The sequence below is a fragment of the Microtus ochrogaster genome, chromosome 6 (genome assembly GCF_000317375.1).
Source record: "Microtus ochrogaster isolate Prairie Vole_2 chromosome 6, MicOch1.0, whole genome shotgun sequence".
Taxonomy (NCBI): Eukaryota; Metazoa; Chordata; class Mammalia; order Rodentia; family Cricetidae; genus Microtus; species Microtus ochrogaster.
The window spans coordinates 65,850,637-65,864,484 of NC_022013.1; the positions used below are offsets into that span (position 1 = coordinate 65,850,637).

General features: G+C 45.7%; 1 protein-coding gene across 1 annotated transcript in view; it reads right to left on the reverse strand.

Annotated features, from left to right (window-relative positions):
- Rft1 (RFT1 homolog) overlaps positions 1-6,173 on the reverse strand; it is a 47,140-nt gene extending 40,967 nt beyond the window's left edge. The window contains exons 1-3 of the mRNA XM_005348750.3: positions 6,090-6,173; positions 2,491-2,576; positions 650-766 (exon numbers count right to left, since the gene is read on the reverse strand). Coding sequence (XP_005348807.1) covers positions 650-766; positions 2,491-2,576; positions 6,090-6,152 — 266 coding nt within the window. The 5' untranslated portion in view covers positions 6,153-6,173. The remainder of the gene's footprint in view (positions 1-649; positions 767-2,490; positions 2,577-6,089) is intronic.
- Between the last annotated feature and the right edge of the window lie 7,675 nt (positions 6,174-13,848).

The following is a 13,848-nucleotide window of genomic DNA, read 5'->3' on the forward strand; positions in this document are numbered from 1 at the left end:
AAAAAAAAAAAAGCCTACACTACACCCATTGGTTTAGACTATGTCAAGGAGAAAAGTTTTCAGAAAAGCCTGTTTGTTGCCTATGCTTAGAATGGCAACAGACATTATACATCTTGCACCCCAAATAACCAATAGTCCCCAGCATGGCACCCATTTCATGTGTGTATCACAGGGCACACAGTTGGCAGTCATCTTGCCAATCAAATGGATACTTGCCAGCCCTTCTGACAGACACTTCTGTGAGGCAGCAGTTACGCAAGAGTGGCATTGGGAAACACCTCCGCCACCAGCCTCCAGCGGGGATCTAACTAAAGAAACCATTTTAATTTTGAGCTGACAAGAACATTCTAAAGAATGGAAGAAAGGTGTAAAGAAGCCTTACCAGACTTTTTAATACGAAAAAAGTAGTTGCTAAAAGCTCAAAAGAAACCACAGGGCAAAAAGATTAGGAATAAAAAAAGTGGAGCAGGAAGCCAGCCCCCTTGCTACCGGAGAGGAGACCAAGTAAGCAGTATCTACAACCAGACTCCTTTCCTGCTGCTACAACTAGTGCCCAAAACCCAGTCTGGAGACAGTTAGCTCTCTCATTTCACTAGGCACTCTTGGCACGTGTGTTCTTAAAACTCGTCGTTTCTAAAGCACAACTCACGTTAGCCACAGGAGGTTGAGGGTCTGTCTCCAGTCCCGCTGAGCACCGCCACTCAGACAGGCTCTTCGGAAGGCCTCCCTGGCCAGGAAGACGGCCGTTGAGTAAAAAAGGGTTAGTCTACAAAGCAAACGTAGAAATTGGTATGGCCTCCAAGCTAGTTTTTAATTTTTTATTGAAAGACTCTGAGATTTTCCTAGTAAACGAAACAAAAAAAGACATTGGTCATAAACAAATGGTGAGTCTGGTGGCCCAAACTTGTGATTCCAACTATATGGGAAGCTGAGATAGGAAGTTCAAGGCCTGCTGGGCTACAGGATGAGTTCAAGGCCAGCCTGAACAACTTAGTGAGACCCTATCTCAAAATAAAAAGTAAAAAGGATACTAGGGATGTGGCTCAGTGGTACAGCACTTGCCCAGCATGTGCAGAGCACCTCAGAAAAGACAGACACTCCCAAACCCCCACACCAGATGGGGATATAGAGCACAAAGTCTCTTACAAGACCCCACCAGTCTGATCCACATGGCAATCAGCGTTAGGACTCACAAGAGGTACACTTGACTGTGTGTGCCTACAGCTACATCTGAGACAGAAAGCGCTGCAGTGACCTGAGAGCCTGCAGCCAATGGCTGTGGGCAGAGGTGTAGTCCTGGTCATAAGGAGAAAAAGACAAGCTTATCAGCCCACATAGCAAGGGCACCTCCTGATGACACTGGAGCCTCTGAAAGAAGCAGAGGTTCCGTCACATGGAGGTGCTAGCCAAAGAGTTTTAGGGTAAACAGCAATGCAGGCAGCCGTTAGATGCTGCTGCAACCTCCACTCAGTAGGATTTGCCTGAGTTCCTTGCAGGTGGCCAGCACCTGGGTCAGTCTTCCTGTACCCAGAGAAAAGCAGCTGTTGAGGTGCATCCTGCTCCCCAGTAGCCCACCCACATTGCAGATGAAGAGCCAAAGCCACACCTTAACCTGTGAAGACGGCAGGGCAGGCACCTGCCATCTGGAGGAGAATGCACAGGAGAAACCTCTGAGCCCTCTTCCTTTTCTGCTTTTCAAATGCATATCTCAGCGACTCCTCTCTGCTTCAGCTCAGCCTCAGGACGCTATAAACCCCACCTAGTACAAAGCTAAGCTTGGGAACTGCCATTAGGCTCTTTGGTTGGTAAATACCAGGAAATTCTGTATGGAACATACTGTTTGTTGTCTTGTTTATCAGGAGATGAAGAAACACCCGAGAAGCTGAGCGATTCCAAGGACATAATTTCATTTGTCTTTGTGTCACTTGTGAAGACAAAATAAGTGTGGGTGTCCTTGAGCAGAGAAGAAACAAGCTGGGTCTAAGACAGAACAGTTCGCTTTCCACAGAACCAATCGCAAGGATTCAGGCTCTAATCCTAGCTACCCTATCTCAACTCTAAAAGCACTGAGGCGGAAGCGAAGTGGGCTGGCTGTTCCAGCCCTGCAATTATGAAGCACATCCTCACGAACTACAGAACTACTGCTTCCTGTGTTGTGTCAGCAGGACAAGAACACTGGATTATACCTGAGACAAGGTTTGCAATGAATTACTCCCACTCTCTCCTGGCTTCTAAGAGCAGAGAAACCGGAAGAGCTGGGGGAGAAATGTGCATTTGGAGGTTGCTAATGGAAAACCCTGCATGGGTCCATTAAACACAGCAGGACCCGCTCATCCCCCATCCTGCACTTCTCTTCAGCCCACTGCTAAAACACACGGCTACTGGGAAAGGTATGATTCTAAAATCTGAGGGTGGCACATGGGTACAGTCTGAAAAAAACTGTGATTCGTGACGAGAGTAGCGGACAGCGCCAGGGTGCCTTCCTCTTACCTGACATTCACTATGCCCACGATCTCCTTAGACAGGAAGCGAAGGATAAATGCATTCAAGACAAAAGTGATTAATCGAAACAATACCTGTAAGAAAACACAGATGAGTTACGTTTAGTGTTGACTTCACTGAAGGGAGGACTGTGGAGCTGTCCTTCCCACTGCGATGTGACATCACAGGCAGCTCTGCTATGGAGACTCATCTCTAACATCCTTACCTCACTTGGTTTCTGCAAACTGTAATTCCTTAGAGGCTCTTGCCATCCTGAGCAGGAAGCAAAGAACCCAGGAAGGAATGTGAGAGTCTCCCTTATTCACTAAGGAGATAAGAGAGGCCGGGACTCAGTCTTCAGGCTCCAAGTCAAGGAGACAGAGCGAGAACTGCAATAGTGGTTCACATTTATAGAGGGCCCTAGCTAAACCTCCAGACACATCTAGCCTACAGCCAGTGGGCCACTTGCGTCCCAGATAGTTATGGAGGACACCCAACACATTTCCGGATGGCAATGTCAAAAGACCAGACATGCCCAAATCCTATTTAGAAACCGAACACACTAAAGAGGCTGCAAAGTATGGTAGGCTCAGGAAGAATCTGGGATCTAATTTCTTCTTCTCTGCCTGGTGATATCTAGGGATTCCAAGGATATTTAATCTCTTTAAAATTTGATTTTCTTAGTTACACAGGAAACACTATGTTTATTGAATGCTAACCACTTTCCAGAAAGGAGTTGATGCATCTTTTAAATAACAATTGTAGTAATAAGATAACATGAAATCATCATCTAGCTATTGTCATTTAACACAGACACGTCCTAAGACTTTCAAATCTATCCATTAAAGAAAACCACCCAAGAGCCAGGCAGGGCAGTGGTGGCGCCTGCCTTTAATCCCAGCACTGGAGAGACAGAGGCAGATGAGTCTCTGAGTTTGAGGCCAGCTTGGTCTACAGGGCAAGTTCCAGGACAGACAGCCAAGGCTACACAGAGAAACCCTGTCCTGAAAAGCCAAAAATAAATAAATAAATAAAATGAAAACAAAGAAAGAAAGCCATCTAAATAAAGATATCCCATGAGATATAGGAAAACAAGAACCTGCAATTAAATGGGGCTCCCAAATGGAGCTGCTGAATAGGATGCAAGTCTCACTCACGCTCTCTCCTCCCAGTCACAAATGACAAATCGCTTCAGTGTTAAGCATGCTCACGGTTACCCATAGAAGATTCGATCAGACTAGAGGACTGCCATGGTCTGAAAATGTCTGGGCCATTAACACTCTAGGCCATTCCTAAAGTGTTACCAGTGTCAAGAATATCACCATGTTTATGGGGTCAGTCATAGGTGACTTTATCTGACAGAAGCTCTGAAGCCTCTTAGAAACATGTAAGTTCATATATACATGTCAAATTCTGCACTCAGTGCTGGTGGTGGTACAAATCTTTAATCCCAGCATTCACAAAGCAGAACAGGCAAACCTATTGAGTTTGAGACCAGCCTGGTCTACCTAGAGAATTCCCATCCAGCCAGAGCTAAACAGATCATGTCTAAAGCAAGACAACAGCAAAAGCCAACCAGAGCTGAGAACATAGCTTGGTGATAAAAACACTTGCTAAGACCATGTAGGGCTCTAGGTTCAATTCCCAACACCAAACAACAACCAGGCAAATGTGCCACAAACAAAACTCAGAGAGAAAGGGTCTGCCTAAGAACAAACAGCAAACAGGTGAATTTCTATGGTTAAGTCATTTGACTCCAACTCCTGCGTGTCTTCTATAACCTGTTTCTTTTTCTCTGGAAAAATAAACACTATGGATAACACACTGAAGTCACATATATTGTGAAGTAGGAAAACAAAGAACTAGACAAATGGAGTTGAACAGAGTGGGCAGCACTCACTAAGCACACACCGTGAGCAAAGCGCTTCTCTCTATCCTGTATCTGTACTTATGTAGCTTACCTCATTTCATTCCTACACTGCCGTTCACAAACTTATGACACTTAAGTAACTGACATTGGTCAGTACCATGTAATGTGCCAGGACATAACAGGATTTTATCTAATCTTCCTAAAGGCCCTGTGAGGCTGTATTTCTGTTCTCAATGAGGACGCTACTGGGATGGTGGCGCCTGCCTGTTATCCCAGCACTTTGTAAGCAGAAGCAAGAGTATCGAGAATTCAAGACCAGCCTGGACTACAACACAATACCTTTTCTCAAAAAATAAAAAAATTAAAATGCCAGGAGTGGTGGCACATGCCTATAAACCCAGCACTCAGAAGGCAGAGGCAGAACAGATTTTCAAGTTCAAGGCCAGCCTGGTCTACACTGTGAGTTCCAGGACAGTCAGGGAGGCACAGAGAAACCCTGTTTCAAACACAAACAAAAACCCCAAAAGACTGATGCTCAAAAAAGCCAAGCAATTTTTTTTTACTTTAGTTTTCTTTTTCTTTTCTTTTTTTTTTTTTTTTTTTGAGACAGGGTCTCACACTAGCTGAGCTGGAGCTCAGTTGGCCTTGAACTCAGAGAACCACTTGGCCCTACCTCCTGAGTGCTGGGATTAAAGACCACCACCACCACCACCCACACACACACACACAAACACACACCCCTAAGCCAAGTAATTCTTATCTTAAAAGCAGTCCTCTAACCCATCTAACTCAGCCAGGTTCTCTCTCCTAACCCCTTTGTGCTAAGATAATGGTGAAGGGCGATTCTGCACTTCTGTGCAATTGGATTGACAAGTTAGAGAATGAGGGCATTGGGAAAAATGAGGAACTTGACTTAGAAAAACTGACTAATCGGACAGAATCTTTATATACTACTCGGATCAGTAGTTCTCAACCTTCCTAATGCAACGACCTTTTAATATAGTTCATGTTGTAGTGACCCCCCCCCACCATAAAATTATTTTCGTTGCTACTTCAAAACTGTAATCTTGTTACTGTTGTGAATCCCAATGTAAATATTCTTTTTTAAGATAGCGGTTTGCCAAAGGGTTCACAACCCATTGGTTAAGAAACGCTGATTTGAATGAATTGGCAAGTGTCATTTAGGGGAAAAAAAGGACAAAAATGTCTGTCAAAGACACACAGAAGAGGCAGTTTATTAAGTGCACACTAAGATACAGGTGCTGTGCTAAGTGTGTTTATTCAAATGATCCCAAGCAATACTTGCAAATTGCTTTCTGAATTAGATACTATTACTCTCATTCTGTCACTAAGTAGCTAAGGCTCCGGGGCTGAAGTGATTTATCCTGTCTTAGCTAGGCCATATGGTCTCTCTAAACAGCGCGAATCAGCGTTGCTGAAAGGTGTTTGATAACCAAGAATGGCACACACAGGAAATGAACCCCTTAAAGTAAGATACTTGAGCCTAAGTAGCCTCTGTCTTTCCCATTGGATTAAACTGTGTCCTATGGCTACATGGAAATGCAATCTTCAGAAAGAAAATGACAAGTTTGCAGTCATTCCGCCAAGACTCCGACCGCGGTCTTCCGACTCCTAACCCGGCGCCCCTCCCCGCCGCCGTGGACTCCCGGGGAACCGGGTAGCGCGGGAAACCAAGACAGCCTCCCCGCGAGGCGCTGAAGTTGGCGCAGCAGAGTACCTGCAGCAGGAGACTCGAGGAGGCCAGCCGGGCTGCCTGGCCCAGCACCTCCTGGCTACCCATAGCCTCAGTGCCACCGCTCAGAGGAGGAACCGCGCCTTCCGCCCGCTCCGTCGCGGGAAGACGACGTCACGAACAGGTGCGCTCCTGATTGGGGGCATTGACGCGGGGGCGGGGCACAAGAAGCTGCGCGCCCGAATGCCTTGTGAGCCTGTGTCTTAGTCTCTTTTTGCTTTTGTTTTGTTTTGGTTTTCCTTTCTTTTCCTTTCTTTTCTTTTCTTTTCTTTTCTTTTCTTTTCTTTCCTTTTATTTTTTTCCTTCTTTTTGTTATTATTGTTGTTTTTGGAGTATGTTTAACTTTGGACCCTGTAGTCCATGTTGGCCTAGAACTCGCAGCCATGACCCAGGCCTAACTGCTGTCTTTTGGTTTGTGTGTTGATTTGTTTTGTTTTGTTTTTCCTTTCTATAGGATTTCGTTATGTAGCTTTGGGTAGCCAGGAACTCGATATGTAGACCAGGCGTGCCTCTAACTCAGTGATACACCTGCCTCCGCCTCCCAAGGATTCCAGCTCTTATTTGAAATAAGGTCTTGCTGTGTGGCCAAGGCTGGCCTGGAATTCACTTGCAGAGTCTAAGATGGCCTTGAACTCCTGATCCTCCTCTCTCGAGCTCCCAGGAGATGAGAATACAGGAATAGACCACCACACCAAGCTGGCATCTTCTTTGTTGAGTTTTGGTTTTCTAATTAAATATTTATTTTTGTATAGTGTAGGTGTGTGTATATCAGAGAACAACTCTCAGGAGTCAGTTATATCCACCTTTGCATGGGTTCTGGGATCAAACTCAGATCTGCAAGCTTACAGGACAAGTACTTAACTTGCTGAGCCAATTTTGTGGCCTGTTTATGTCCTTCCCGGCCCCACTTCCTGGTACTGGGGCTTGGCCCTAGGACTTCATGTATGCAAGGCAAGTGCTCTACTGCAATGATTACAGTCCCAGCCCTCTTTTATGAGTGCATGTCTCTTGTAAATAAATCAAATACTGTGCCAGTCTTGGAAGGTGGCATCATAGGCTGAGAGCGCTTACTTAACACTCACGGAACTCTAGGTTCAATCCCAGCACCACATGTTCCTACCCTGGTGGTGTATACCCGAAATCCAGCACTTCGGGGTGACGGCTGGAGGATCAAGAAGTTCAAGGTTACCCTTAACCAGTCTACGATACAGAAGACCCGTCTCCAGACAAAGCAAAGAAAGACAAACAATGGTGTTGGGGACAAAGCACTCAGCAGAGACTCGATAGCTGGATTCTGGCTATCGGCTCTTACACAAATACAGTCATAGCACCCTTTCCCAGTTAGACTGGACAGGACTCCTCCCCATTTTACAGAGGAAGAACTGAGGACTGAAAGTTAGACACAGCATTTTCATGTATGTAATTTTTGTAGAAATCTTCCCAAAGCTCTGATGCTTGGGTCCCATTGTCAGAGTGAAGGAAAGGAAGCCTTGGGGGTGTAAAATGCCGTGTTCAAATCTGCACAGCGTAGGCCTGGGCAGAATGGATCAGAGTCAAAAAACACTCTAGAAGTACTTTAGACTTATTTTTTTTGCAAAGTCCCCAACATACACAATCACTTTTTCTAACCTCTTAAGCCTTCCTTGATCTCAACAAACTCCTTTCCCCCCTTCACATCATCACTGTCTTTATCAGTACATTCTAGACCTCCACCAAGTTTGGAGCCCTTATTCATGACACTCAGGAGGCAACTATATCTCTGTGAGTTTGATGCTAGCCTGGTCTACACAGCAAGTTCCAGACCAACCAGGATGACAATGAAATTCTGTCTCAAAACAAATGAACAAATGAAAAACCTGGAATCCTTACCAGTGCTCAAAGAGGCCTTGTCTGGTTTTTCTTTGTTTCTGTCACCTTCTCTGCCTAAATCTGTTCCCTGACAGTGCTTTTTGCTCTTCCTGATCCTGACTCCTAACTACCCACAGTCAGTACTAGCTATGGACTAAATGTCTGTGCTCCCCAACATTCATATAATGACAGTAAATGTGGTGGCATTGGAAAGTAATTAGGTCATCAAGATGTAGCCTTTATAGTGGGATCAGTGGCCATATAAAGAAAACTCAGAATTACAGTGCTTACCTGCCATGCGCAAACACGTGGTTTGACCCTCAGCACCTTGGAATTTCTCTGTTCCTGTGAGAGGATACAGAAAGAAGGTGGCCATCTACACACCATGAAGAGACCCCCTCACCAGAACTAAACTGGCTGGCACCCGATCATGGATGTTTAGGTTCTGTCACTTAACCATTGCAATCTATGATATTTGGTGACATCAGCTCAAGCTGACAATGACAGTGTCTTTAAGCACTTTGTACTCTTGACTGGATCTTTGCGTGGTCTGTACTACAGTGAAGATTTGAAAATATGCATCTCTATTTAACTAGCCTGGGAGCTTCAAGCAGGCAGGGGTCAGCCCAACAGGACTGACAGAGAACATCCCCTAAGCTCTCATAAATGCCTCCTGCCATAGCCGAACTGCTCAGCTCAACGCCTCTCTATGCTCATCTTCCCAGGGGAAATGAACTCGGTTGAGTGTTGAGACTCTGAACATGAGGTTCTGACCATCAGACAGACTTATCCTGGAATCCTCATTCTGCCACTCGCTAACCGGGTGACCCTCTACGTGCTGATTGTTTTATGTGGAGATACTAGGGTTGGTTTTATAGCTTTTTGTAGTGGCATTTCAGTTGTATTGTAACAAAGAAAGCCTGCCTGAAGATCTGAGAGTACAGTGACTGCCTAGCATGTGTGAAGGCCTGGATTTAAGCCTCAGAATCTATGATATCAATATATGTCAATGGATATAGATATAAATATAGATATCACCTGTCCTGTTAAGGTAGGTGTAAGAATTTTAGCAGCCAAGTTTGGCCTACTTCAACCTCAGTCCGAAATGGTGATCCTGCCTCCAGGAATCTCAGAACGAGACTGTGTGTTGAGAGTTCTTTCCTCCCATTTTATAATCAATCCTCTCTAGGGCTGGAATTAAAGGTGTGCACCTCCCGGTTTCTATGGCAACTAGTGTGGCTCCTGGGGTTAAAGGTGCATATTACACCTTAGTCTGTAAGGCTGACCAATGAGGCCGTTTTACTCTCAGATCTTCGGGCAGGCTTTATTTGTTACAATACAACTGAAACGCCACTACAAAAAGCCATAAAATCCCAAATAAGAATCAATCATAAAAGAGTAAAACAGACTCCTTGAGAGTTTGAGACTGTAAACGGTGGCCACTAAGGAACTGTCTTCCTCAGGTACCCTCCCTTCCCACTTGACTCTGTGCCAGGCCACCTCCCTGCCAGGGAAAGACGATCTGAGTCTCCAATTTCATTACTAAACTGGTAGGAGGTGCCAGGACTGGTGCTAAGCCAGTTAGACTTCCAAGGCAATGGGGTAGGATGGGAGGCTGCCAATAGGCAGAAGACAGAATAAAAGGCTCTGGCAAGCCAAGCCCTGGGCCTCAACTGAGTGGCATGTTCCCGCATAACAGCCACTAGGGGGCATGACTTGCTGGGCAAGGGCTTTCCTAGACCAAGGCTTCCACCTGTCCAGAAAACTTTCAACAGGTTTCCTCCTTGAAATAAAACGTCAACACTCTGCTTCTCACTTGAAAGTCCTGGGCCATGAGAAGGCTGCTGCGATCATAACAATCCACATTGTTGTGTCTGTATTTTCTTGATCTCACTGAACTCTCCTAGCAGTCCAACAGGACTGTTGTCTCCTCTGTCTTACAGACCAGGAAGCAGACTTGTCTGAGGAGCAGTGATTGGAAATGCCAGAATGTGAACTGGGCAGTGTGATGGTCAGTTCCATAATCAAGACTACACCAGAGGACTGACCCATTGTCACTCCTGATCCCTGGGTTCCACCTCAGCAGCCATGATTCAGGAAGGGTTCTGGAATCTGCATTGTTTGTTTGTTTGTTGTTTTGGTTTGGTTTTGGTTTTTCGAGACAGAGTTTCTCTATGTATCTTTGGAGCCTGTCCTGGAACTTGCTCTATAGACCAGGGTGGCCTCGAACTCACAGAAATCCACCTGCTTCTGCCTCCCAAGTGCAGGGATTAAAGGTGTGCGCAACCACTAACGGGCTCTGTATTGGTTTTTGTGGTGTTTGTCTGATTATTTTGCCTTTGGTACAGAGTCTTACTCTGTAGCCTAGGCTGGCCTGGAACTTTCTATGTTACCTTGATTGGTTATGATGCCTTGGACAAAACTCTGGAGAGCACTGCCTGAGGGTGGATCTTCAGGCACCTTAAGAAATCTGTCTGCCATAGTGGGCTGAAGTAACTGTCTGCCCACAGGTTAAAGCGAGCTCTGAGGTCTGTCCTGAACTTGTTTACCCCTCCAATAGGCCATGCTCACAGGGCTAGTGGTCAGCACATCAGCATCTAGAGACAGTGCCTAGTGAGAGTCTTGGAGAACATCCGTGTCAGGAATTATGCACACAGCAGTGCCCGGACCCCAGGTCTTCTATAGAATGGTATGAGAAGCTTGGAAGGCAAGCTTGGTTTTGCCTGGCTCCTCGGAGCATTGATCTGTGCAGAGTAGCCTGCAATACCCACGGTATCGATACGACCCATTCCCGATCCAGTGCTCTGAGCTGGGCATTGGAAGGGGCACGAGAGCAAATGAGCCCTCTCTGGGTTCAGGGGTCTCTCGTGGGAAAAACCCAGAGTGAGAGTAAGCAGGTTGAGGCACTGAAAAGTTGCAAGGGAAAGTAGGGATGGGAGTGTGCTTCCGGCTGAAGCAGCTAAGAGGAGTCCCTTCAGGGGACGTTTTGAAGGATAAAAGGGACTGATCAAACAGAAGCACATTAGGGCAGAGAAAGCAGAGCCAGTGAAGCCTAGAGGAGGGTACTTGCTGAGTCTGTGGGTGGACCCAGGAGTAGGCTGTGGCTATCCTTGGGGCAGAATTCTTGAACCCACCAGCCTGTGGCCAGTGTTGAGCTAGCAGCCCTGAGAACAGCAAGTCCATGGCGGTGAACACAGCGAGTGAATGAATACAGACTAAGGGCATGATGGTGACATTTGTAATCTCCAGAGTCAGGAGGATAAGGCAGGAGGACTTGCTGTGTGTTTGAAGCAGCCTGAGCTGTAGAGTGAGACCCTGTCTCAAAAAACAAAACCAGGGCTGGAAAGATGGTTCAGAGGTTAAGAGCACTCACTGTGCTTTCTAAGGTCCTGAGTTCAATTCCCAGCACCCACATAACAGCTCACAATTGTCTGAAGCCTTCTTCTCATGTGCAGATGTACGTGCAGACAAAGTACCCATAAACATAAAATACATAAATAAATGAAGCTGTCAGCCCAGCGTGGTGATGCACACCTTTAATCCCAGCACTCAGGAGGCAGAAGCAGGTGGATCTCTGTGAATCTGAGGCCAACTTGGTCTACAAAGTGAGTTACAGGACAGTCAAGGCTACCCAGAGAAACCCTGTCTCAAAAAAAAATAAATTAATTAATTAAATAAATAAATAAAGCCAGTCACCAGGTGTTTATGAATGGGGACAAGGCCAGTGTGAATTTTCATGGTCTTCTTACCAGAATCTGCTTTGAAACAGTGTGTGGGGGTACATATGTGCACACGTATGAATAAACATACTGGTGAGTTTGTCTGTGGATGTGAAAGTCAGATCACATTCATGGAGTATGAGGAAGTATGAAGATAAGCATTGTGTATGGATGTGGGGCTGAGCATGCCTGCAAGCTCATGAAGCAGTGTATACATCTGCAATTTTAGCGTGTAGGAAGCCGAGGCAGGATCTTCATGCGTTCAAGACCAGCCTGGGCTACACGTCAAGACCTAGCATCATAAATGAAAAAGTATACAAACTGTGTACTAGTCTGTCAGTTTTTGTTTCTCTGATTCTAGATCTTTATCCAGGCCCCATTTTCTGCATTCAACTCAATAAATCCTTCCATCTTATCCATCTTATAAGGCAGGCTAATTACAGAATATAATTATTTCCATTTTACAGGTGAAAAACTGAGGCTGTAAGGGGTGGCAGAGTTGGGATTGAGCAGGGATTCAGAGGTTCCCCTTTATCGTTTTCGTCAATCCACTTCCTAGGAATTCAAAAAGTCCCTGGTAAGAAAATGTCCCTGGCCTACTCATGGTTGGCCTGGACCTGGCATAGAGTTCCTCATGGGGTGGGTGGAAAGGAACTGCCCGTGGGGCTTGGTTCTTGAGGCCCAAGCCTACACACATAGAAAGGTCACATGAGGCTGCCCTTGTATATCAAAACCCCAAAGAATTTGGGTCAGAAACACATGCTAACTTCCCTGTCCCTTAAAACCACAGTCTGGCTGGAAAGTAGCCCCACATGCTCCCAGACTAGTTTCCCAAAAGCTACTCACAGGTGCCAGTCACTCCCGGTTTATGCCTTGCTGAGGATTGAGCACAACGCTCTACCATAGTGGTCCAGCACTCTACCAGCTGAGGTATGTCCTTGGAAATACCCAGCCAGGAACCTGGTGCCTCCTGTCCCAGGCCCTGATAGCCTGGAGCAGCAACTTGCATTCCTGTCTTTTATCTCTCATTGTGGGTGTGAGTTGCCGTGTGAAAAGAAGACAGGCAGCTAACCCAGAACCATTTTTTTGAGCTTTGAAGATGAACTGATCCAAACTTAGATGCTCCTCGGGCAAGCCATTTTGCCTCTGGTCATTGTTTCGTGGTCTACAAAATGGAAGAGGTAGTAAAACCTGCCACGTGGGTTACGGCAAGAATGAAATGAGACAATACGTATGGAGACACCTACATCACTAGGCACTGAGAATGAACATGCTTAACAAATCCAAGTGATGGCTATCATTTTTGTCATATTTACATCAGCAGGACTGACAGTATTTCCTCCCATGCACAATGAAAAACATTCACTATTTTTGAACCTCTGTGTTCCACTCCCATAAAATTATTTTTTGAGACAGGGTCTCCATTTGTAGTCCCGGAGCTCACTATGTGGACCAGAATGCCTTTGAACTCAGAGATCTCCCACCTTTGACTTTCAAGTTCTGGGGTTAAAGGCATGCACCATCAAGCTAGGCCCGTAAAGACTCTTTAAACTGGCCTTTCCTTTCTCTTCGGCTCCCTCCCTCCTTCCTTCACTTTCTCTCTCTTGTTCTTTCTCAGGCTTTCTTTGCTGGCATATAATTTTTGTATGGCTCATCCACATCTGTGGTTGATGGACATGTTTGTTGTTTCCACTTTTTTTTACTGTAATGGATAATGTTGTGTTATGAATTCCTGTGTACACATTTTTATGTGGACATCTGTGTTCAGTTCTCTAGAAGTGGAATAGTCAGGTCTTGTGGGAACTCATGTTACCAGTGAGGGGCTGCCAGGCTATTTTCCACAGTGGCTGTACAATTTAAATTGCTCTTCACAGTGCAAAAGGTCTCCAGTTTCTCCACAACCTTGCCAATACTCACTATTTTTCTATACACATGTGTGTGTGGACACGTACATGTGTTTATGAGCTTCCGTGTTTGAGTGCTTGTGGAGGCCTGAGTAGGGTGTTTTTCGCGGTTGCTCGCCGCCTTGTGTATTGAAACAGTGTCTCTTGCTGAGCCCAGAGCTCTGTTTCAGAATCTTACTAACCTGCTTGCTCTGGTGCTGTCTTTGAGGCAGTCACTACACCCACCTGACTTTTTTGTAGTTTTTGGGGATCCAAATTCTTTTTTTTTTTTTT